At 39.5% G+C, this 27006-nt stretch overlaps 1 protein-coding gene across 1 annotated transcript in view; it reads right to left on the bottom strand.

Moving 5' to 3' along the window:
• Positions 1-2500: 2500 nt before the first annotated feature.
• Positions 2501-27006, bottom strand: part of KCNH1 (potassium voltage-gated channel subfamily H member 1) — a 126120-nt gene continuing 101614 nt past the window's right edge. Inside the window, exon 11 of the mRNA XM_053458666.1 lies at positions 2501-3632. Coding sequence (XP_053314641.1) covers positions 2784-3632 — 849 coding nt within the window. The 3' untranslated portion in view covers positions 2501-2783. The remainder of the gene's footprint in view (positions 3633-27006) is intronic.

The following is a 27006-nucleotide window of genomic DNA, read 5'->3' as shown; positions in this document are numbered from 1 at the left end:
GAGATAAAGTGACTTGCCCGAGACAAGAGACAGATCAAGGTTTCAGGAATCCCTGTATCAGACAATGATTAGCTTATTATGTTTCAAGTGTATGTCTCACAATATATAATAAGTGTATATGTGTGTGTAGCTGGGGAGCAGAAACCTAAATTATATATCTATGGTGCTAATCTTCCAAAAGCTAACATTACACATTATTCAAATATTTGGTATACCTTAATTTAATTTAAACATGCCCGGGACAGAGATAATGAATATAAGACTGAATATACTGAATATAAGACAAGATGAAGCACAGACGTGCAGACTAGAACATATTTATTAGTAGTTCTATGTCTAGGTCTACATGCATTCAGCTTTGACCTGGAGCCTTGTGATATTCTGTGCAAGAGTGAGTGAAGGCTCCATGATATGAAGTCATACCGGCTTCTGCATCTACTGCTAAACTTCAGGAGACGTGGAAGCCAGGTAAGAGACATCTCCCTATGTCCTCCCATGAGACCACCATGAAATGGGACAGCAGGGAACAGCTACTGGCTGACTTTTGAGGGTTGGTCTACTGGCATCTGCCCATGGTTCCACCAACACCCCGAGCCAGGCAACAATCGACAGCCCTGCTGCTGTGAATGAAACCAGGTGGCGTGAGGCTTGCAGGTTGTGGGGGAGAGTAAGTCATAAAGTAGGTCTTTCTTTTCTATAGGTCCTTACAAGCCATGGCATATATATATCAGGATCTGCCATATCCTTGCCTTGGAGAATAACTTATTAAAGCTGTGCAATGGCTATTGTCAAGACTTCCATATAAAAAGGCCATAGACTATAGCAGCTGTTTGAGAAAAGGGAATGTAGTCACCAGGCTGGATCATCAGAGGTGGCCTATTCCTACCTTCTCATGGGGGAAAAAAATGTTGGTTGCATAAGATTCTATATCACGGGATACATAATCTTCCTGCTAATAGAAAGTCTTATTCTGGAAGGCAAAGATAATAGAAAATTGTATTCTGGAGAGGAGAGAGGCTGCTGTCAGAGAAAAGTAATTCCGCTGATTGAAAGCCAACGGGTAAGCTTCTCTCTCTCAGTAAAAGAAAACCACTTGCCAAACACAATAAACCTCAACATTCGTTGTGTATCATTCTTCACAGACCTGAAGCTACGTCGGACAGTGGATACAATTTATAAAAGGAGAACTTTTTCTCTTCCCGTCTCGCTATTTGTCACGCTGCACTGTCAGGTCAAATACTTTACGTGATGATTAATATTTTACAGTACTCTGTAACCTGAAAGGAATGGCTCTCCAAATCCCCGCCACGCCGCCAAATGGAACACTATATAAACAGTTTTTTTCTAGCACACTCTCTCAATGTGTTCTTCTGTCATTAAATAGAATGCATTCTTGTATAAAAAATAAAAAGACATCTAATTTAGGTCGGATTTCCCCTTAGGAACACTTAAGCAGCAAGTAGACCGCAGTAAGCAAACATGGGTAATTGAGTATGAATTCAACCCATGTCCAGCGCATTTCTGCTCTGTTCCGATTATTTTAATATTTTGCTGGCAATGTCTGGGATTAAGATCTTTCTGTTAATTAAACACAAGTATTATACTATATATCCCATTGTATCTGATAAATAAATGTATAGGAAAATGAACTTGTTATGTTATAAGTTCTTGATCCATACACGGAACAGTCATGCGATGTGCAAACAATTGATTAGTTATTATGAAGGCGGATGCTGAAATAACGTGAAAATACAGCCTGAACGTCACAGTTCACCGGGATTCAAATCCCAAAAATATATCATTCTGCTATATTGTGGGAGTCAGAAGAGCCTAAAAAATCTAGATATATCTTTTAACACGAATTGTGTACGAAAATAAATTATTCTGTGGGTTAAGTAAATGTTATTTCCTTTGGAAGACTTCTTGGTGGGACCAAAGTCAGATGTCACCCTGAAAACAGAAGTAAATGTTCATAAGTAATCTATAAATATTTTAGTTGCCAGTGGACGTGGTGATTGTAATACATCTAGTAAGTGTTAAATCTGTATTTTTTTCTAAAAAAAAATCTATATTTTGTTCCTATACCACACTCCACGTTCCCCAGCGGTTTCTGTGATCCTGTAAAGTGGAAAATATATTGTGATATTCAGCTCATGTTTCACAAACCGTTCGTGAAGGCTGCCGTAGCAGAGATTGTTTGATACAGTTCCGCACCTTTTTTTTTTTCTAGTTTGAACAACGGGTTCAAACTAGACAAGCGTCGTAAGGCATGCTTCTGGAGAAAGATAATAAGACTGACAAACAATTAGCATGGAAAAGAAAGAAAATCTACCCGCATTCCAATTTTCCGTTTCGAAGGTGCAGTCACTTTATAAAAATGGTCTAATTGTTTAGCGTAAAATATGATACATTTTTTAAAAGCATCTAATGTTTGAAATGTAGGCCACTTGCCACTGATTTTGCTGGCTCGGCTATTTTTTTAATAAAAGCTACATTAATATTTTATTTAGAGTGACTGCACCTTTAAACTTCCCAGTGAGGCACTGAGAGACAGAGCTAAACGACTAAACGTTCTATAAACTTTCTTTATTTCAGTATCTGTTTCCTCTCAAGCTGCTCGTTAGTGGTGGAGACACGACCCACTTCCGCCACACGTAACATGGCGACTCTTGACTGGGTAATGGTCTTGAATCATGTTGCCGTTTTAGAACACTGAGTTCTAGACTGTCTACCGAACCCGTTATATACTTTTTTCATTACAAACTCTATTCTCAAAGTACATCTTAGCTTGAGCCAAATATGTCCCTTTCTGATTCAGGCGACTGAGGCCTTGATATTTCAAATATTTCTTGTGGTGATTGAGAGCACCTTCTCGACGCTAATATCCTTAGTATCTCTGCGAGCTGTTTTTCGATATTTGTCATTTTTGAGTTCAAGGCTTTAATATCTTCTTTTAACTCATGCTTCACTTCTAACACCGTGGCATGGAGAGTCTGTTCTGGAATAGGATAAAAAGTGTGTTTAACCTCTGTCTGCACAGGACTTCGATCCTGAGGACTTCTAGTTTCCCCAATACTGTCTAATCGTAAATCACTTTTGGTAATGCCGCTGTCACATGAATCTGTCTTCTTTAACGTAACCTCTCCTGGGGGTTTAGTTCTTTCGGGTAATATCTCCATGGACTCGGCTTTGGACACCTTGTTCCAGTCCTCCCCTTTCCCACATGCATCTCTAAACCTGGCCCACCCTTTTCTTTTAACAAATTCCCCGGGCACTTTACCTCCAGTGCTTTCTAATACTGGAGCGTGCAGCTTGGCACGGTCTGACACCCCAGAGGTCGAAGCTGTCTGGAATGATATTGGAGTAGCGGGGCTTTCTGTTACCGTGACAAGGCTGGCTTTGATTGTATTCCGAGCAGAATGTTCTACCAGGATGTTTCCTTTCTCTATATCTCGGAAGTTGGGGTCTCTTACGCCCCTCTCTGCTGCCAGTCGGGCTTCTTTTTGCTGTCTAAACCTCTGAAAGAGCCGTCGGACTGGATGGTCCGGTGGAAGAATCAAGGGTGCTTCATTTTTGCTTTTCATCCATTCTTCTTCCTCGCGTTTCACATCACTTATCTTCCTGAACACAATCTGCAAAATGCAAGACATTTATCTCGTTACAAATCTCAAATTTATTATAAATGTATAAAATTTATATATAGTGATTTTCTCTCTTCTCTATTAGTTGAAATGTGACTAGTACATGCTTCTATTCTTCTGAAATAATAGTAAGGCCTTGGTTCATGGTAAAACCTCTTTAAAGCTTTTATACACACTTTAGTACTTCTGTATTATGCATCTCTATGGGAATATGTCTGAGTAATCAAGTAATCATACTGGTCACTGTAAAGTAGCAAAAAGTATCCTCACATAACAATGACAAAGATAGACGTGTTAAAATGTGTTTATTAATAGCACAGATTGGAAATAGAACTGCTCCGTCTTAACCACCCATCTGGACACTCTGCTATTGAGTCTATGGAGGAACAGACTTCATTGGCATTGCCATAAAGGATTGGCTCAGTGTGGTGATTGTGCAGGGAAAGTCACCCAAAATATCACATGACTGACAACAATGGCCGCCCCTGCACTGTAATATATTGTTTATAATTATAAATATATGTTTATTAGATTACCTTCTCTCTTTTGCGGTGCACGAATGCATAGGTTTGCATAAATATGAGTATTATGAGTGATTCATATCAACGTGACCCTGTCACTACCCAGATCCTGCATTTACAGTCCATTCTGCTTAATAAACCCCAATAAATCTATTTAATGACTGCCATAAACAATTCAGTGGGGTCGGTAATGGGGTCCCACTAGTACTGCATACCTTGCATTATGGTAAAACCTTGGCCATTTGCATACAAATGACTCACACGTGCTGGTCTGCATGCATATTAATGAGGCCATTTAACAGAGAGAACATAATGTGCGTTTATGACATGGTTACACACAAGTTATAAGTGGATGATCTGTCTCGAGTACAAATAGCATGGTGTCTCACATGCACTGTATCATCTGATCCGGTATTCACTGGGGTTTCAGGACTGCTAATGGATCCTTATTATTAGGCAATCAAAGCTACTGAACTATGAAAAATCCCAGCCTTACTGTAATGGTGACATAATAAAAAAGAGACAAAAGAAGTAATTGCACCACTGATTTATTAAATTCATATTTTCTGTGCTGTTAGCCAATAACAAATATAGCAAATATTTAACCTTGTAAATAAAATCTTTGTCTCATCATTAAGGACATTCCCTGCCGAGCTTGCATTTGGGCTTGGTCAAATTTATACCACCACCCTGCTCTGAACGCTTATCGGTGAGATATAAGGGCAGCCCAAACACAATCTCCATCCACTCAAATTAAGTCTAGGAGGCTGCACCCATATCTTGCCCCAATCTGACCACTCTTTACTAAGAATGGGTCCAAAAAGCTCCAACCACATCCTGCTTGAGTCTGACTCCCTACCCAGAGTAACCTCAGCACGCCATGCCTCAACTCCATTACTGCGCATGTACTATTACAGTACTCACTGTCTATAATAAAGGGTTCAGATACATCACAGAACAGACATCTTATATCATTCCATCCCAGCGACCAAGGGACTGCTTGGTTCTCGAAGCATGGCTTTTTACTATTGTGTAAGCACCTACCTATGGGAACTCCATAACAGATACCAAATCACACACATCACACACATCACACACATCACACACATCACACACATCACACACATCACACACATCACACACATCGCATCACATCAAAGTTTTCTGTTTTTGCTCCTCATTGTAAAGTCATAGACAGCTGATATTCCCAATTAGATAGTCTAAGGATTGTCCTCGAAGGGCTAATTTTTGGAGGAAGCCAAGGGGAGCATTTGAGGAAACATCTCATATCCATGTCCAATCCTAGTTTGTCAAATCCAGCTCTTGTTAGAATCGTGTTTCCGGAGTTTCCCTTCTCAAAGGGGAACAACCAAAATCTGGTGGTTCTACCGGCTGTCTTTGACAAACAAAAGATGCCTCAACTCCTCCAAAACCCGCATTAATATATCAGCAAGACGTCTATTATTTCTATATATATATCAAACACATCAACAAGATATATGCTTTCCTCTAATCCTTTCAATACCCCTCCAATCGGCCTTAGGTTAAATTACACAACACATTCACCATTCAATACAAAGTAAGAATAACACATAAACAGTGACATTAAAATTGAATGATTTTTTTACAGATAAAAGGGCATATTTGCTCATTACACAGTAGAGAAGACTAAAGAACTGAAAGAATAGAAGACTAATTGTGGAGCGAGGCAGCTATGCAATTTGCCGGCTAATAATCTAGTAACTATTGCTGAGGGGGATTCTTTAGTGTCAGGGCTACAACAACACAATCACAGCGGTAATAGGTTCCATTCCCACGAGGCATGGAAAGAGAAAGACAGAGGAGAACCGGCAGCTGCACATTCTCAAATTATTAAAATGAAGATTTTGCTTATAATAGGTGAATATCACAAGTCTTATTGTCGAGCTTTAACAGCAGCTTTTATCCAGATAAGTAGGAAAACAATAATAATCCATTGTGATCATAACAGCCTAAAAAAAAACAAGTTGTAATACAACATTTTTCTTATTTAAGTAATAACTGTTTTCTCTGTGTGGGCAGAGAGAGTATACCTCATTCTCTAGCTGCGTTTAGACAAACATAGGCCAACTTGTCTGTCCCTGCATGTGAACTGAAATATTGGCTCCGAGTTGTCTCCATGTTGTCCTTACAAAGTACCTTATTGTTTTCATAGTAGACTTGGCTTAGGAGCTCAGGAGCTGACGACACGAGTAATGGAAATGGATACGGGTGTCTCCAAGACAAGGCGAAGTCAAAAGTGATACCTTTTATTGGGCCACCATAATTATTCCAATGAAGTTGAGCTTGTCAGTATCCATGACAAGGGACTTGTCAAATTTATGTGGTGATGATCTTACAGAATTGAAATGATTATCCTCAGGAATGATCATCTCATATTTTACATCATGAGAGGGAAGGACCTTGGTGCGCAATAAAATTAGGGGTTATATTAAAGAATTGCTGAACAATATCCTCTGTCACATAATGACTATGTTGGCGCAGAGCTCCACTGGACAATGACCTTGCAATACAGAGAGAAGTCGAGTGTCCCACGCAGTCCATTAAGCAAAGAATGCATATGATTGGATGCATGAAATAATTGGGCGCGCTTACTGGGCATGTGTACAGGGTTCTAATCCCTGCAGCACTCGCGGGCATTCAGAGAGCCAGCTCTGGAGCTGACTGGTAGTAAGTTTATCACGAAAGGGCAAATGAGGACTTCCATGAAAATTAGACGAGACCACTGAGCTATCATATGCATTAACCCCTTAATGACAAAGCCCGTACATGTACGGGCTCAAAATGCATTGTTTTCAATGGGTTTAGGGACCGCCCATGGTCCTTAAGGGGTTAAAGTGCATGCCATAGCTGGAGTGTTCCTTTAATGACTGCCCTTGGTGGGTATAACATCACAGATGGAATAGGTCTATATAGGACGCCATGTTTGTTTCTTGCCACAATGCAAACATCTTAAAGAAAAGAGGCTGCAGGTGGGGAGAAATAAAAGGCTGCACCAGACAGAAAGAAAAAAAAAGATGTAGAGGGGGCTTGAATAAAGGGAGTTAAAGAAAATTCAAAATGGGGAAAAAATAACATTTATAGCCGTGAAGAAATCCATTTATTTACTTTTTTCAATATCTCTTAGTTAAGAAGTTTGTAAGGATGGTTTTTTTCGTTGCTTTTGGTTAACAGTAAATATTTAAGAGAAGCGACCTACCTGAAGGGTCAGACGGGAACGGCGTGTTTGATGTGAAAGCTCTAATAACATTCGGCTTCTGTGAGTTCTCCCACGTAACACCTTTTTCTTTTAAATGATCTCAGACGCTGAACGCGGTCTGCGGCAAACTTACTGTTTGATCTGGATAGTTCATTGAGCCTTCAGAAAATGAGTCTAATAAATAGAAGATGACTGAAACACAGAATTTAATTTTTTGACAGTAACGGGGTATGTAATAGTATAAAAATATGGAGAATACCTATTCTGTTATAAATGACTATAAGGGTATGATGTACATTATACTAGTATAGCGAGCTCAGACTCATTTTGAACATATAGTTGTTATCGCAACATAAAATGTTGGCACCCCGAAAACAAAGCTTGATGTTTTATAGCAGATCATTTTTTTAAAGAATTTCAATGAAAAAGAACTCTATAACTTTAAGGATTGTCATAATATTTTCAGGCAGCTGCATATTAGTGATTTGGATGTGTCGCAGCTCTGTTATCTGTGCCCAGTCTACTAGACAAACACCTTTATTCTGTGCATAATTAGCTATTTAATTTTCTATAGAAGATATAGTTAATCATCAAAGCAGGACTTCATTAGCACTGCCATAAAGTGTGGCGTTTAAGTCACCCAAGATACCACATGGCTGACAACAATGGCGGCCATCTGCAGGTAAAGAAGGTTTATTGGAGAAAATGAGAAAAAATAGACGTTTTTGACAATGCCGACCTGCATTACTGTATCAAAGAAGTAAAGTATTTAAAGCTTGCTTGGACCAGCTGACTATGTGATCCATCCGTGTAGACTTAGATCTCCAAGTTGGGGCTGGATCCTCCTATCGCAGACTAGAAGTGTGTCCAGAGTGCCGCTTTCTTTTTAACAGACTATGTGATTGACAGACGTTGCCCAACTTGAAGATGTAAAACATTTTCTGAAATATGATCACTTCTTGAGAAAGTAAAAAAAACTAAAAAAAAATGTCTATATTAAAAAAGTATTTGATTCTTGATTTTTTTTAACATTTTTTTTTTGTGTTCTAAATATCATAAGTAAGTCATGAATTTGTTTTACAATAACACCTTCGGGATATGGCTTTTCCTAAAACGCAAACAAGGCAGTGTGTTTCACCAAAGCAATCATGACCCAATGTATCAATCCCCTTGTATTTTGATGAGTTCTACAAACTATATTACCTTGGGTTAAATACGTAGTCTAGTTTACTTGGAAAGAGTAGCGGATGTAAATATTAATCACAAAAATAAAGTATTTCTTCCAGAAGCAAGAAACGTCAATGTTGTTGTTCCTGTTTCTTCAAGGAGGTCGATTTACATGCAGGAACTGTTCAAGGGCGATGAGGATGCGCGCCATTACTGGAGTTGGGAAATATGTCTCGTACACTCTGATGTTGTTTTCTACACTGTCAATAAAAGTCTATCCCATTAGTAATCATTTCCAAACGTGCGCTATAAGTGATTATTAATGTGATGGGCAGTAGAGTGAGAGAATGGAACGTCTTAACTGGCTTGCAAACATAATGCAGCAATTCAGATATCAAAGCTGCACCGTGATCGCATTCATATCAGAGGCGAGCGAATGGGAACCCCCTACCGCCGAGACGATTTCACGGTAATGGCGCCTTGTAACGTTCCTTTTGTTCTGTAACACGGTAGGGAAATGTATTAGAAAATATATGTGTTCTGTGAAAGCCTGTGCTCTGTGTAAATATCATATCGCAGTTAAATCTTTACTGCCTTATCGCATACGATGAACGAGATGAATCAGATACTGGACCATCTTTATAGAAACTATTTCAAATGAGTTGTTGGCACCCACACTGTACTGGTGGCTGGTCCAGTTGCTAGTCATATGGGTTAGTCCCATGAAAAAAAATATATCTTGGTATAAAACCAAGCTCTGTATACAGTAATGTAGGTTAGAAATGACAAAAACCTGGTTTTCTCTCATTTTATTCCAATAAACTCCCTTTATTTCCAGACCTGGAGGCCGCCATTGTTGTCGGTCATGTGATATTTTGAGAGACGTTTCCTGCTCAACCACCACACTGAGCTGATGCTTTATGCTAATGAAGTCCATTCTTCCATAGACTTTCATTAGTCAGAGTATCCTGCTGAGTGATTGAGACTGAGCCATTCTACCACAGACAGTATGAGACGGGTCAGGAGTCTACTTGTCTAGTAGACATGGATATCTGCAGAATATTTTTCAGTGTAGGGGGCATAATTGTAATCTCCTCTATGCTCTGACCTGGACAAATGTAATGGCCACATTAAATCTGTTACCCCATAGAAAAAAAAAACATTCTCTATATAACGGCAATATATTAATAGCTGTTTTGAAATTACATCGATTTATATATGTGTTATCCCCAAACTGATACCTTGCTTAGTCAATGTACTTATATTGTACTGTCTCTTCCCTCACTGGATTAGCCTCTATCACCTCTGCTGGGAGGCTGCTCCACTTATCTAGCACCCTCTAAGTAGAACTTCCTCGCTTTACATCTAAAAGGATTTCATTTGTGGTAAAGCTGTGCGTGTACGTATTATTGTTTTCTCAAATGATATGGTATAAAGTGAATAGGAACCCCCCAAAATTTACACACCGTCATCATCTAGAAACTACAGTCTAATCATTCAAAAGCCAAGTCCCAGAATCATCCGTTTTGTCAGAGAAACCCGAGAGTGGATTTTGCGAAAGTACTTTTCAACCGGCTGACATTACTCATCATCCCATGATTGACTGCGTGTTGCTCCAGTTCTGTCTGTTCTTGCTTTGATTTATTTTTATTCAAAGAAGTGGAAACAGTATCACTCTTGGCAGTGACTCTACCTCTTGTCATTGATTTACTATTATTTTTGGATCGCAGCCCTGCCAACAGCTGAGCGCCCGCGCAGAAGCTTCAATGGCACCAGATTTCACTGTTATTTCACTGCCTCGGCATGGTGGACGTTTTAAAAACAGATTTGGCAGGAAAAGATTACAGTCAGCTGAATATGGAATAATAATTGTTGGTGAGAACTGTGATTTTAGTGGGAAAAAGCAAAAAAAAAAACAACCAACGGGTTGTGTGGCACGTGAATGCAGAACTTAAACTTGGTTATACTTTTCATTGGTCCATTTCATCTCGTTCGTAAGCAGTACGTGATATAGAAATGTGTATGTCTGTTTATATTCCTTGAGCCCAGAGGCTCTATTGGGCATTTTATTTCCAGGAAAGATATCCATATGATGTAACGAGCGCATGTACAAGTACTCCCTGTAGTATGAGAGATGGAGATGCTCACGGTAGGTGGTCAGTTGCTGATCACGCGTGCATACATGTCTCGCTTTGGGCAACAAAAACACTTTATGGTTATTTTACAGTGAAATATAATCCTGTAGAGTGGGGACATCGGCAGTGTAAAGTGTTGGCCTCAACTTGTATTAAATAGATTTACATTAATAGATAACGTTTGCCCTGTCATGGCACCGGTGGGGTGCAGCTTATTAAAGGCTCTACAGACTACAAACTGCTAACCGTATATTCATGATCAGAGTCTTCAAACCCCTGTTGTCTCGTTTAATATCAGTATTTGTATCACCATTGGAGGTGTGTGTTATGTGCTGCTCTCCACTATGGTGTTTAATGCTGTGAACTATAGAGTGGTGTGTTTTGGCTGGGTGCTGTTCTAGGCTTGACCCAGAATGAAGCCCGCGGGCTATCATGACATCTCAGCTGCATCCCACCACTCACCTTCATGTCCACTAGCTTTCATACTGAGTGTCGGGACAATGTCACGTACCACTCTGCATGTGAAGGATGTTAAAAGCCAAATAAGTTTAGTATGACGGCTCCATAGTTACAAGGGAGATCTCCCCAACTGGCCCATGGAGAAGTGGCACACTTAGGAGCCTCATTGCCCAACAGGGTGATCTACCCTAGTTACGCTGCAGAGGGGCTACTGCCCCCCCTGGAACTGTCTGTCTACAAAATACCCTTGGCTGTGTGATTTTGCTGTGTTGTTTTATTTTTTCTTGTAATGGTGTTGACCAGTATTGTGTATTATGTTTGTTTGGTGTGATGGTGGGTGGCATGGACCTCTGGCTTGTGTAGTGATGTGAGGTATAGAATGTAGTGTGATATTGTCTTGTAATGTACTTTTGTTGCAATGTTTCTTTGAATAGTTGTGTAGTTCTGTATAATGTATGTGATGTGTTGTTCTGTCTACTCTTTGAAGTTTAACAATATTGTGATGTGCGGCATATAGTATAGTGTCGTGCGCCGCTTAATGATGATTTATTGTGTGTTGTGTATGGTTGTGATGTTTTGCTGTTTAATGTGCTGTGAGGTAGCAAAGTGTTTATTCAGCAGAATCCGCTGTTCCCGGCTTGTAATGAGGTTTAAAGCTTTTATGCCGCGTTTTATAAACACGTCTTCTCTCTCCTTTTTTTGCTTGTCTGTCTTTTAAATTTTCCAATCTATTAACTTCTATCAGACACCGTGAATCTGTCTGAGCGAGTGAATTGTTTAACTTTCCGCACAGTCTCCCATCGCTTATGTTGCCATCATTAGGCGAGATGATTTTTTTTTTCTCTTAAACCGACAGCACGGAGGGAATTTACTTCTGTTACATGATGAGGTTATCACAAGATATGATAACGATGAAAAATATGCCTAGCGATTTGCTTCATGCTTCTTGTAGCTACCTGAAAGCAGCCATCTACACAAGTCGCTTATCGGGAGCGCAGAAATTCACTGCAACGGAACATCTCGGTGAAGGAATCTCACGCGCATGTCTGAAACCGATGATATGAGAAACTCTTGGTTTAGTGGCTAATGACGTGTATTTTTTCATTAACATGCATGCAGAAGGTATTAGCTGCTATACTTTTGACTAACTTTTGTGAAAAAAAGATATATTTCATGTATCGGCTCCATATAATATAACTTTCCTGTTTGGTCGTTTTGGATAGTGTAAGGGAGAGTTGTGGTGTCAGTTGACTAAGCATTTTCTGGGGCCAAACATAGCACGTCGCTCCTGCAAGATAGCTGAACCGGCCTTGCATAATGTATAGTTCAGTGAGGTCACTGCATCAATTATATTGATTTAACTATACATTCTACAGGGCCAGCAAAGCTCTTCTTACAGCAGAAATTACTAGATCTCCATAGGGGAAATCAATGAGTTCAAAAGGCAACTTTTGCCTGCTCTACTCTTTCTGTTACGACAACGAGTAACAGGCCATAAATGTTACTCTCAAGGGTGTCGCGGGTATCAGTATGTAAAACCGGGCGTACGCTATAAGTATTTATCAACGGAGAGCAAGGGAACTCTGTAAGGCCTTTATTAGACAGCAGAGATGAAGAAAGAGCACAAACCTATATTAAAGAGAGCACTATTGTTTATTATAAAAGTAATTAATTACATTATATATATATATATATACATACAAAAATTTTAAAGGCATTTTCAATGTGAAAGCTGTAATACCCCCCTCCCCCCTTCATAATTCATAATCAATAATCAAGTCATGTCAGATGACCGTTGGTGAGAGAGCGTTGTCCCAGTAATGTTTATTGCGTGTTCTGCGTGTGGCGTGTGCGCTATGACCGCTGTTTGGGGATGCATTATTCTGAAAATTCTCAAGCATCCAATTTGATCAGAGAAAGACATTTGCATTCCGCCTTCAGTCCTGGATAGGCTTCTCTGACCAATTGAATTTCCAAATCTTAAATGAGTGCTGCGTGAAGCCATGCATTAAATTACCATAATAACAGGCCTGGCCAGGGGCATGCGCAACATTTTTTTTTAAGTCATGCTTAGGAAGCTATCACTTAATAACCAAACTAGATGTTAGTCTCCAATGAACGTACACTTATTGCTGCCAGGACATGCACAATTTTCACTATTAGAAGGTTATTTCCTTCTTATCATATTTTGTTTACTGGGATATTGACTGCAAGGTTGTACAAGAACTACTTTATGTATGATGATTATATGCCTGTTTATCTAAAAAACAAACAATTCCTGAAAAATTAAAATAGAATGTACGTGCTTAGGCTGCCATCAGTATTCTAGGCTACCCCCATTGCAGGAACTTGGGCCACAGTACTTTTTATATATATATATATATATATATATATATGTGTAGTAGAAGTATTATTAAACACTCATCTACAGACACCAGACAAGCCAGCAGGCTTGCTTTTCCCTCAGAAATCTCATGGCACTCCCGGCAAGAAGCATCGCGGAACCGACGGCGTACCAAACCAGGGTACAAGGTGTGCCCAAGTTTTGTGTAAAGGCTGTCCTGTACAGCGGGTAATTACTTTCATGGGATCCATGTATAAAGGGGATACAGAGGCAAAGGTGATAATTGTTAACCCTGTTTGCATGCGCCTACCCAGAATCCCTTGTGGTTGTGGCAGTACCATGAGATTTCTGAGGGAAAAACAAGCCTTCTGATCCTACCCAAAACACCAAGCAGCAATAGGCAGCTGTGATACCGATACTGGCCAAACGACCCAAAAATACACCAACAAATAAAACATATCCAGAAACATAAATCTAACTTTAGACATCTAATTTTACACCAAGCAGGTAGAGGAGCCACAGCTCCATCTAGTCAGACTAGAGAACGGCATCCAGTGGTCCCTTCAGACCCTTGAACCTGCTAGTCCTCAACCATCTCAACCAGGAAGATGCAGCCCAGCAAGACTTCTCAGCCATGGGAGGTATAAGCAGGATTAACAGCCCTACCTCACCTTAGAAAAAGAACCAAGCTGAATGGGTCATTAGAAGCCCCTGCAGACTTATGTCCATCTCTCACAAATACTCACTTGATCTTAACCAAAAGCCCAAGAGGCAAAAGCCAGCTGTTTCACCCTTAACAAGATTCATCAGCATAAGGTTGTGATGCTGGCTTAACAGTTGAGGCTTGGGGTAACCAAGAAATACCATTTCATAAATTATGGTGAGTAAAGGTGATGGAAAACCCTTCCACTAAAATTTAGGGGTATGTAGAAGCATTATTAAACAGGGATTCTGGGTAGGCGCATGCAAATAGGGTCAACAATTATCTATAGAGGCAAAAGGTGATAATTGTTGACCTTATTTGCATGCGCCTACCCAGAATCCATTGTGGTTGTGGCAGCACCATAAGATTTCTGAGGGGAAAAACAAGCCTTCTGGCTTGTTTGGTGTCTGTAATTGAGTGTTTAATAATACTTCTACTATTCCTTAAATATAAGTGGAAGGGTTTCCATCACCTTTACCGACCATAACTTATGTAATGGTATTTCTTGGTTACCCTTCCCGAGTTTTATCTAAAGGCTGTCCTGTACAGCGGGCAATTACTTTTAAGAGATCAATGTATAAAGTGGCTATAGAGGCAAAGATTATAATTGTTAACTTTATATGCATGCATCTACCCAGAGTCCCATGTGTTTGTGGCAGCACCATGAGATTTCTGGTGTCTGTAGTTGAATGTTTAATACATATATACACATATACACACTGTATATAATTTAATGTATTTAATATCAATATAAATTATAAATTTTGGCTAGTTTGAGATAAAACCATAATTGTGCCCACCAGTGAAAATCATCAGTTGTTATTTTTATTTAAATTGTTTAGATTTATATTTTTCAGCACCCATCCTGATTTAACGCATACTTTTTGCCTTTTAATCCCTTAATCTGTCGGCGAGGGTTGCATTGAAATCATCGTGTCAGCCATTACCTGCATTGTTTTATCAGACGTGCATCGACGCCTTATGCTGCTACTGTCTGGTTCTCTGTGAAGCTATCGCCATAAATATTTTATGGTAAAGCAGCAATTTATAATGTACTGCGACAGCAAGATGGCCGATCTCCTATACAGCACAGCCGTAAATATCAGGTAATTATTATACTAACACTTGGAAATACATAAAAACTATTTGAGTTTCCTGGGCAAATGTGAGCAACCTCGACAGCTCATCCTGACTCGACCAACTCATCCCCATCCAGGCAGTCCCTTACTATTTCACTTCCCCCTCAACCGACTAGATTGTAAGTTCACAAGAACAGGGCCCTCTTCTCTTTTTGTACCAGTGGGTTATTGTTCGTGATTTTATCATACTGACAATGATTGTAAACTGCAACGGATTCTGCTGCTGCTATGCAAATATAATATAATGTATGAATGCCTGTTTTTGATACATGTGACAATTAAGCGTTGCTTTAAAAAATGATGCAAACTTTTACTTAATTAATAAATGATTTCTGGTAAGGGTTTGGGCATTTCAACTTTACCAACGATTATGTTTTAAGCAGCATTTAGCTGTAAAGGAAGTACATTAAGTAAAAAGAAAAGAAAAGAAAAGAAAAATGATTAAAATGCAGTATATAGGAGAATTAGAATAAACCAGCCCAGAATGTGACAGTTCCTCTTGAGAATTGTACCCTGTAACTATCGGCTGTATTTGACATATTGTCCTATAAACATAATTAAAATCCAAATAAGCTGTATTTTTTTTTTAACAAAAACTGCACAACTTTGGAACAAAACATTTCTCAGTAATTACCTTGGTTATGATTCCGTGGACACTACAGAAAATACATAAAGTCATAAAATCTACATGTGGCTCCCAACCCAGTCTTTGAAGCAAACCAAAGGTCCAGGTTGTATGAATCTCCCTAATGGAGAAGAATGCGGTGATTATTGAGTACTGGGTTGGGAACCACTGATCTATCCTGGCCTATACCAACTAGGCATATGGTGGCAGCTCAAAGGGATGGAAGCACTGGCGGGCAGTAGACTTTCAGACTCAAAACCAGGGCCAATTGCTATTGGTGCACTACTTACTTCCACGACTAGTGGGGAAGAGCAGCTGTCCATCTTGTAATGAGCCTATTTATGCTATGGCCTACCTCCCAGCACATATCCCAACAGTCAGCTGTGCAGATATAAGTGCTAGGCACAAGTGGAGAAATGCCCCGGGTCAGGCTTAGAACTAAATCCATACTAAATCACCCCCTACTTTGTATATTTATCTTCACAGTAATGTTTTACCTAGAATGAACTGTAACGCCCCAAGGACTTATCCACCCCAAACCATCCTCCAAACGTTATGTTTTAAAGTAGAGATACGGGAAGCAGTGTTTCACCCAGAGAGTTCCATTAGAGCCATGTTTTCAAACGCAAAAATAAAGCCTGCCACTAACTCCCTAACAGGTCTTTGCATAATTCCAAAAGTGTCCACCTGTTGTACTGTTACCATAGTTTATATGTTTACAGGAGATATTTTCTTGGCATTTTTATCTTTTCTCAAAAACAGAACCAAAAACATTCCATCCGTGTCTAAGAGGAGGACCTCACTAACGAAGGCCAATGGATTTCTGTGCCCACGTAACGCCTTACAATGTTTATAAATTGATCATTGAAGATAATTCAAAGGGTTAAAAACTAAAGACCACTTTTTCACAGCATTCTTTGCTCATATCTACCAACGGTGCCAATATTAGTGGAGGATACTCTATAACACATTGTCTAGGAGGCTATTTTTGTTAATGTTAAAATTCGCTTTGCGCACACCTTGATACTGTAAAATAAATATAATATACATTCTACATATACAAGGCATTTCACAGCTGTACTTGGCTACCAGGCTCTACAGAAATAGAAATACTATTCTGAATTGAATCTGGTGCAGGGCAGCTCGATATGAATATTATTCCCATCACACATTATTTTTACTAGACCGGTAATGGATAATATGCATCCAACCATAACTATCAGCTGTAAGGAGAGGGAAACTAGAATGGCTGAGCAAAGAGGGCTGGAGCACAATGAATATCTCAAAAAGTGCTGTATGATTAATAAAATCGGCACGTTATCTGATATCATGGAAAAACAGTAACGGCTAATGAGCTTAAACAACATCATTATGTATTAATTATTATTAGTTTAATTCTATTGGGTCACGTTAGGATCATTGTTGCTTTATGGAATGATTTCCAATATTCTTGTGTATGCGGATTAAACAATAGTAATTGTGATGTTAAAAACAATACATACCTTTACCGGAATCTGAAAAGTCTACATTTTGTACCCTGCTTGGTAATTTATTTTTGAATTTCTAACCTTGAGAGGTTTGAAAAAAATTTAATTTCTACAGAGTGCAATAGAATTGTGCGCTTCGTTGCAAAAGGCTCCCTACTAGCTGAAAAGCTTTGTGTCTGCAATGGAGCAGCAAAGCCATTAATTAAGACCTATTGAAATTATTTTCTTGAGATTATCGAGTTCGTAAACCCTTAAGTGAAATGTCAACCTCCACATCAGCTGAAAGACAGTTCGATTCAGAAATAAAACCAAAATCGGTGTTTGTGAAGTTACGCTTGAGCGATTCTGGTGACCTTCTCAAACTTTTGTCCAAAATAACAAAAGTAGATGGCTATAAGCCTACACATGAAGCTACATGGTGACTAGAAACCATTCTGAGATAGTACAAAGGCTGCTTTTGGTTAAATCAGGCATTAGATGTGTGAGGATTGTAAAGCATGGGGTCACTTCTCAAGGTCCTACAAAGATCCAACCTTCCAAAAACCCAGTGCCCTCATGACATCCAAAGCAATTCTGAAGTAAAATCTGTATGATGTGACAATTTCTTGCCTGTGTTTTAATAAAAAATTTAGAGTAAGGAAGAAATTATTCTGACTAAGACTACTTCATAAAATACCATTATATAAGTTATGTATGGTGGGAAAACCCTTCCATTAAAATTTAGGTAGAAGTATTATTAAACACTCATCTATAGACACCAGACAAACCAGAATGCTTGTTGTTCCCTCAGAAATCTCATGGTGCTGCCACAACCACAAGGGATTCTGGGTAGGCGCATGCAAATAATATCAACAATTATCACTTTGCCTCTATATCCACTTTATACATGGATAACTTGAAAGTAATTGCCTGCTGTACAAGACAGCCTTTAGAAGAAACTCAGGAAGAGGTGGAATAGCACCACTCATGGACAGCTTTTTTTTTTTGGAAGCCCGAGGTGTCGTGCTTCTCAGGTGCATGCGTTCTGTGCTTAAGAGCAGCACAAGCCTGAAACTTTCTCAGTCTTCGTCTCACAAATCCTCGTAAGGAAACGTCAAACACAATTCCTCCCCTCCCTGGCCATAAGACCTGCAGGAGGGTCGGATCTTCTGGTCCACCTCCGAAGAGGAGAACCACTGTATGGGAGATGTAGGGAGCCATAAGGCATCGCACTACCTCTACCCATCAGGACAAAAAAGCAGGGGTGCAGTGCTCAAACGAAGTGCAAAGTCCGTGATTCAAAATCAAATCCTCGCTGTGTTACAAAATGTGAAGTAGAGGCCCAATTAATTGGCACACGTGCCTTCAGTGCTTCATCGTGCAGTTCACATCCACAGGTGGGGAGTGCAGACCGCGGAGAGAGACGCCAGCATACTACAAGCTGGAGCTCAATTTCGCACCTTGGGCTCCATGCTACCTCGGCCTTAAGGCCAGAGGATCAACTTTCCTCTTCGGAGGAAACCATGAAGATCCGACCCTCCTGCAGGCCATCTGGCCGGGGTGGGAAGGAAAGGCTCTGGCATATCCCATGGGGGGTTGGCGAGCAAACAGTTTATCAACGGATTTGAGCTTCGCTGCGATCTCTCACAGGATTCACGGAGCACACAACGAGTGCCTATGTTGTTTTAGTGTTTCCTAAACCTGTCCTCAAGTGTCAGTAACAATTCAAGAACATCCATGGCAAAGAGAGAGGAGAGGTTAGATTTAGCATTACCTTGAAATAGGTTTGTGAAATCTTACTTAATCCAGGGAGAAAAACTGATGCTGAACCTAAATCTTATCACCATCAACAGGAACATTTCATTGGTAACTAAGGTGATCAGATAACTTTTAGCGGTCACGTTTTATATATTGTATAAACCCAGTGTTTCATATATGTTTAATATCTTGGGTAATTCTTACAACGCTGACCTAAAACATGTATATCCAGCATTCTAGTATGTGCTAGAGTATCACGTACCAACCTTCAGCAAGCTGGATAGTCTGCTGTCTGGCCATACTCAGAATCAAACAGACGTACTCCACTTATTTACGGCATTCCAAATACCAAAGCTAGCATCCTGAAATACAGTTCACTAAACCAAGAATTATGTGACATTAAATCAAAGGTTGTACATTCTAAACCTTTTACTCTAACAGAATCCTTAAATCACTAAGCTACTGGTGTTCTCCGCCAGACGGATGAAAATATATCGGTGCACCATCCGCTGTAATGTGCAGTGCTATGGTCGACTTGTCTGTAAGGATTGATTACATATTGATTGCATATAGACAGACATATTTACATAAGGGCCAGCTCTCCATAGTTGCTTTTAAAGATTTTTTTTTTCTACTATGTCTTTTGTCAATACAATTAGCATTAACAAAATGTAGCTATTTTTTTCCTTTCTATTTAAATGTCACAGTAAATTATAGATAGTAGTTTCAATATAATCTAATACTTTGTACCAAAGGGATTTTACACATAATGTTACCCAACGGACTTCCTAATATAAATAATTAATTACCCTACATGCTATTTCTGCCTACTAGCTGCCTTGTCTTTCTTTTAGGACAACTAAGCTTCCGACAAACCTTTCAACTATATGACTTTCTTTTTGTTGTTGGAGACACAATTAATAATGGGTAGACCACCCCTACATCGGGGTCTGTGTGCTCACCTGTAAAAAGGATGATAGACTCACAAAGAAGCCATACTTGGTGCTCCTGCCTCTTTAATTCGCTCTAGCCTTCTTTCCTCCAAGAGACAAAGCAATTTTGAATTCCTGTACTAACAGCAAAACATTTACCTTGGGACTTAGCAAGAAGAAGATAATTTGGTTTGTAGTTAATAAGAGGGATAAACAGTTTCAGTAACAAAAGAACACACGTTTCCGTAGAAAAGGCTCTCTCAAAATCTCTGTTTCCTTACAAAATATGCTTTTTATTTTAGAATCTCCGAGGTTCTTCTGACAGAGGGTGCATTGGGACATGTCTTTTTCAAACGGATGTGAATGAATATCTCTTTAATGTAAACACAATGGCCAGAGATACAGTTGCTTTCAGTTTACTTATTGACTATTCCTTATCATGAGCTGGTAAACAATTCCAAGCTGCCCATATTTACATAATAATAGAAACATGGAGTTTGACGGCAAGTATGCCCCATTCGGCTCATCTAGTCTGCCATTTTTTCCTAATGTAGAGACTTGGACCTTAATCACTTCTCGATCTTGCATTAGATTCAGGAGCGATACGCCTATCCCATGAAAAATCATAGACATATGAAGATTATGATACAGACGGCTTGTCATAGTGCTGCTCAACTTTCACAAATGTTGATCCAATTGAGATTGACGGGGGTGGGGGTGTTAATGTCAATTTCCTTATCCCACCTATTTTTAATTGATTCACACCATTACTCCTCCTGTTCATTTGTTCCATCCATTTAGTAGGCAGTTTTAGAAGGAGGCATAAAAAGAGAGATGAGCTCAAGATAATTGCCAAAAATTGTGGCTTTTTCGCTAAAATAAGTAAAAAAAAAATAGACATTTAATGGCCTTACGACTATTACTGAGGATAAAGCAAGAAGTATTATTATGTAACAAAGGCAAATATAAAAAGAAAACTACCCCAAAGACGAGAGGTTGACTTCATTAGATTGTTTTAATGGGTTCTGCCGATAGGTCAAGGCATCATACTTACCGTCATCCCCCAAAATCCTTATCAAAGCAATAATTTCTAAATCCAAACAATATGGACTTTAGAACTCAGAGCACACAATAGAGTCTTGCAAACGAAAAGGGATATTTAAATACCAGTTTCCCAACTGTGATTACAATGATTGGTGTTCAGCTCCCTGCTCCGTGAAACTGGCAGAACACATTTTCGTTCAACTTAGAATAAGGTCTATTTAAAGTTCTGTCAGCGGAAAAATGGATTGTGCCTCCAGGTTTCAGAACACAAAAACCGCAACAACACAACCGATGACGGAAAAGCCAACCTTTCAAAAGAGTGGATTTCCCAAATTTTTGTTGCCACTTAGTGTTCGTAGAGAAGCCAACTTTACAGACAACCAGTAAAGCTCATCTTCGTAAAAGCTAGAGCGCTGTATGGTGTCCATGCAGGGCAAAAGGGGTCGTTTACTGTCCCAAAACGCCTCACCAAACATTGCTTGGAGTGCTTATTAACCCCTTATTTACAGCAGAGTGTTCCCTAAATCCTGGAGCTTTTTGCATTTTGCCATGTGCTTGTTCAATCGTGGTTCCACTTTTTCCAATGTATACGCTATTTTACAGACAGGCACTTTATAGAAAAAGCCCCAGCACCCCTTAATAAATATATAAGATATATGTATGTGTACATACATGTAGGTAGCATACGCAACCCATCAAGGAGACAGCATACAGTAAGTTAAATGCAATAAGTACACTACAGGAACACAAAGTAATTCCACAACCATAGCACCATTTTGTATCTGCTTTTCTGGACTATCATTTGACGATTTTCTTGTAATTTGGGGGTAAAACGACATATGTGAAGTGGGAAGTTTCTTGCATTAAAGCTTCGTTGCACACACATGTCCAGAAAAGCAGTATCTTTTACAAAGTGCTCCAGCCAGCAACATCCTTCATACGTTATTGGATTTGACTTTCAATTAAAGCCCGCTGTTCTATGAATAACGGGCTGACGTAACTATACAGAGCGATGCTTGAAGGTGATTGGAACTACATGATTTATCAACAAAAGAACAGAATTAAGACGTTTCAAGATGACCTACCTACACTAAATGAAACACAGCTTTCAATGCATTTTAATATGTAAAAGCTGAAGCAATACACGTGGATTCAACAAATCTGACTTCATACATGGACAGAATGCACTCACATCACATATATCCTTTGAAGCAGTCGATCGTATTGATAAAAAAAAATAGAATAATAACACCAAAATAACAAAATAAGTGGCTTCAAGGGCCAGTGAAACATTATCATGTAGATGAAACTTAAGACTCCTTGCTTGGTACTCTCCATTCCCTGAGCGTGGGATGTAAGTTACCTGGCGCTCAGGTGCAAGCAGCACGTGAGGACTGGAAGGGAGCAGGTAGCAGAAGGGCTGTCAGTGCAGGTGGACTTCCTCCTGCCAAGCTAACAAAGGCACAAAAAGAAAAGTGTGTATAAGTATGTTAGTATGTGTGGTTGTTAGCATGTGTGTGTAAGTATGTGTGGAAATATGTTAGTATGCATGTGTGTGTTAGTTTGTAAGCATGTATGTTACTGTATGTGTCAGTATGTGTGTGTAAGCATGTTAGTATGTGTGTTTGTAAGTACGTAACTATAAGTACAGTATGTTAGTATGTGTGGAAATATGTTCGTCCATGTGTTAGTATGTAAGTGTGTGTAAGTATGTATGTTAGTATCATTGAGAAAAAATCTGGCACCTACATTTTGTGGCTGGCTCTTAAATCCAAACCAAATTTGCCAACCCATGTTTAATATGCATTCACTAAACTAATCGTCATACTTTATTTTCTCTGAGGTCAGCACTGCAATATCTATATTCTGGTAACAGCAATGACAAAGATCCAATCCACTGTACCTAAAACAGTGTAACACGGCACAGGCCCATTTAACCAACGGTATGAAATCTGTCACCTCTTAAATATTGACAGTCTACAAAAAGCACTGTCTATTCTCAGAAAATCAATGCACATGAGTCTCATAATTAAGCCAACAGGGAGACCTGCCATATCTCTGTAAATAATTGCATTTTAAGCTATGCCTAATTTACATTTATACCGTATTGGCTCGGATTTTTTCTTTAAAAAAGCACCAAAAAAACATGCTGCCACTCTGCCCCCCCCCCGAGATATGCTACCACTGTCCTCCTCTGCCCCCCCCCCCCGACTTACCGGAGCAGACTCCCGGGTGTCTTGCGGGGCCGGCGGGGGACATCTACGCAATACAACTTCCGGTGCCGGCACTGGATGTGCCGGCACCGGTAGTTGTATACGCGTATTGCGTAGATGTCACTCGCCGGGACACCCGGGAGTCCGCTCCGGTAAGTCCGGGGGGGGGTGTGCGCTTAGACAACCTCCGATGCACTTAGACAACCTCCCGTGCCGGCACCCCCCCCGTGGGAAGTGCTGGCAGGGGAGGCTGTCTGAGCGTATCGGGGAGTAGGATGCAGGTCCCCCCTGCACCGCATCTGTATCTGTATCCTTACCCCGCTGCCTGCCCGGGCGTCGGGCGCTAGACCCCGAATATAGGCCGCACCCCCACTTTAAAGTGCGGCCTATATTCGAGCCAATACGGTACGTCTTAACTCCGCTACAGAGTTTCGTGCGGCTCCATGACTCGCAGCGGATCTGTAAAGGCCGTGTTTGGAGGGCTGCGTCATTACTGCGATTCACTCCAAGCGTTATTTCATAATCCGGCACAAAAGGATATAGATGCTCTTCCATAGGCTTATTATTTGAGAAGGCAATTACAAGTAGAGGCAGACTTAGGTGTTTTGTAAACTGACTGTCAGTAATAAGTCATGATTTATAGATGTCTGCAGAAGAAGGGCATTTACCGCAGAGGTGGAATTACAGAAATAATTCTTCAGCAGGATGCCGTTATATGTTAACTGAGCCGCACAGAAATGATGTATGTAAAACGCATCTCCCGGTACGAGGTGTCATTGAAAGATGGGGTTCTGCGAAGGCAGGTGACGTTTGTTATACGTGCAGGAATATATTAAATATAATACATAAAATAAGAAATAACTCTTTGTGACTACATTATTTCCAGTTCCACAAGTCTATTTGGATATGATGCTACACAATGATATTACAAACAAATGTAACATTAACCTGCAATTCACCGTGTTTATACCCCTAATTCTGTATACATTCTATATGTGTGGTATGTCTTAGAATTATGGAGATAGAATAAATACATAGAATAGATTTAATAGAAATAAATAGAATAGAGAAAATCAACATAGCATTGTTCATTTACTTTAATATCCCGCATACTGTATTTATATTTTTTTCACCTAAAGATAAAGATTCATATATTTGTTTCCTTATCTGTTTGGTAGGTGGATCATATATTATATATTGCTTTGAGTATTGATGCCCTGTTGGTATTAGGGGATATTTGTGGGATATTGTTACAGGACGTTTTTGTTTTTTTTACCGGAATGAAATGTATATGATAGTTGTAATATTCCCTAAGATACGATACGTATTTATATTGATTACATTATTAAATTAACAAACACATTACTCAAGATATTGCTGTGGCTTTAATGCACCTTTCACCTACTAATATAATAGACTGAAACTGAAGATGATGTCAGGAGACATTTACTATAAAGGAGATTGGATGTGGGGGGAATTACGAGGCAGTGAGCTGAGCTGCAGCTGATGGAGGGGTTAAACATAAAAAGCGATTTTGATTGATGTATAGCATTCAATGGACAGATCTGGAAACCTCCCAGGAGAGGCTTCCCAGAAGGTGTCCCCCTCTGGGGGAGTGGCTTCACAAAGGGGTGGGCTAGGACTAGCCATGTATGGGGTGGGGCTAGCTGATGATCACCTTAAATGGGCAGGGAGTTCAGAGGGGAAGTGGGCGTGACCAAACACCGCTCCCTGATTTGGAGAAAGAGGGGAGTGACTCCAAGACCCCAGGCAGCAGGGCTTTACCTGGAGACTCCAGGACAAACCTGGAGAGTTCCAAGGTATGCCTATGGAATGCTAACTGGGCCATTTCATTGGTTTCTATGGTGATGAGGACACTTTATAAAGACTTTACACAAGAATCATTTTTATACATAATCCCATAACTTCCAAAGAAACCTTTTTCATGGCAGAGTTGGTTAAATTTGGTGTCCTATTCACCTAAAACATGGATGTCAAACCTAACAGACATTAATTACAATCTGTTATCCAACTGCAAGTGGTGGAAACATCCACTTAAAGAGAAGGCACCCTTCACATGTGACATGTGATTGAAAATAGGTAATTATTGCATAAAATTCACTGTAAATATCCTCAAGGAATACATTCAGAAAAAGTTCATCCAAGCAGATATAATGGGTGTCATTTATTTTTAATGATCCTAATCATTTATTTCTCGCAAGTGCTACATCTACATTAAATTATAATAACTCACATCTAATAGTAATTATGCAAACATGAGGTTTTAAATTAAACAATGCAGCCCTAGTGCTCAGTTACACTGAATATGAAAGGTTCACAGATACATCACATTTCAATTTCCCTTTTTATTTTAAAATTACTAAAATTAAGTAAACACATAAACTTTAACTTCAATATGAAAATGGCACTTGGCGTGTTGATTCATACATGGTGCTGTCCAACGGCTTGTGAATATATTAATATGATACATATGATACATACGGTAAGATACAGGGCTGGTCCAAAACCAAATGGCAACCCAGACAAAAATACCCTCTAAGGTTGCCCCCCAACATAGAAGCAATATGGGTATATAAGCGGAAACTTTGTGAGTTTGTTAGTGTACTTGATTTACATGATAATAAAATATATAATTTAAGATATCTATCATTGTGGGAAACAATGGAAAGGAGATGCTACTATAAATATCCAAAAATTTATGTAAAAATGTAAAATGATGTGCTGTGAGATCTAAAATACCTTAAAATGACAGGAATGAATTAAAACACTGTAGAGGAATCAAAGTAAATGTGATAAAATATGTAACTAGCTATATAGGGTATGAGAGTATTGTATAGGGTATGAGGGCCTATTTATTGAAAAAAATTTAACATGGTAAGGTTATCACTATGCAAAGCCCAAAAAGTTGACCCCTCTACATGTCGTAGGCAACTGTCTCCCTCTCGCAAGCAGTCACTAGAAATGGTGGTTCAGGTGATGTCACGTTACATGACGCGAGCGTTTTCTAGGAAATAGAGCGGGTCTCTATTCAGTTTGACTGAATCACTGCTACCTCTAGAAAGCTGGCCCATTATTACCATCTGATTCTATCTGAGACCTTGTTGGTAGACTGTGAGGTTTAAGCAAAGCTGCCAGGTTCAGAGACATGGCTGATGTTGCCTATTTCTGGCTGAGAGTCACAGGCATTAGAATTTAAACTCCTGGAATATAATGGGAATTATGGTCTCGTTTTGATGCCAGTGGCTGTTCCTATGCCTTTATTATTACGCCACCTCCTGCAGTGAGATATATATATCATATTAAATCATAATGGGATTATGGACCGTCAAGAATTATTATAAGAAATCTGGAAAAAAAATGAAACAATTATCTTTCTCTGAGCTTTCTTTGAATAGGCAGCTTATCTGTTTGAATAGTTTGATTTTTTCCCTGCTGTTCTCTATTCCTACTTAGTATGTATATCTGCTGGCTGACCTACAGTGATTCCTCTGCTCTCTAGATAACCCTCTTAATTAAAAATGTGGTATGGTAACCGATGCCTTGGGGTAACAGGGGACATATCCCCATTATATTACTAATTAAATAGAATATTACCTGATC

This window comes from Spea bombifrons, chromosome 3 (genome assembly GCF_027358695.1).
Source record: "Spea bombifrons isolate aSpeBom1 chromosome 3, aSpeBom1.2.pri, whole genome shotgun sequence".
Taxonomy (NCBI): domain Eukaryota; kingdom Metazoa; phylum Chordata; class Amphibia; order Anura; family Pelobatidae; genus Spea; species Spea bombifrons.
This window is presented reverse-complemented; position numbering and strand designations above follow the sequence as displayed.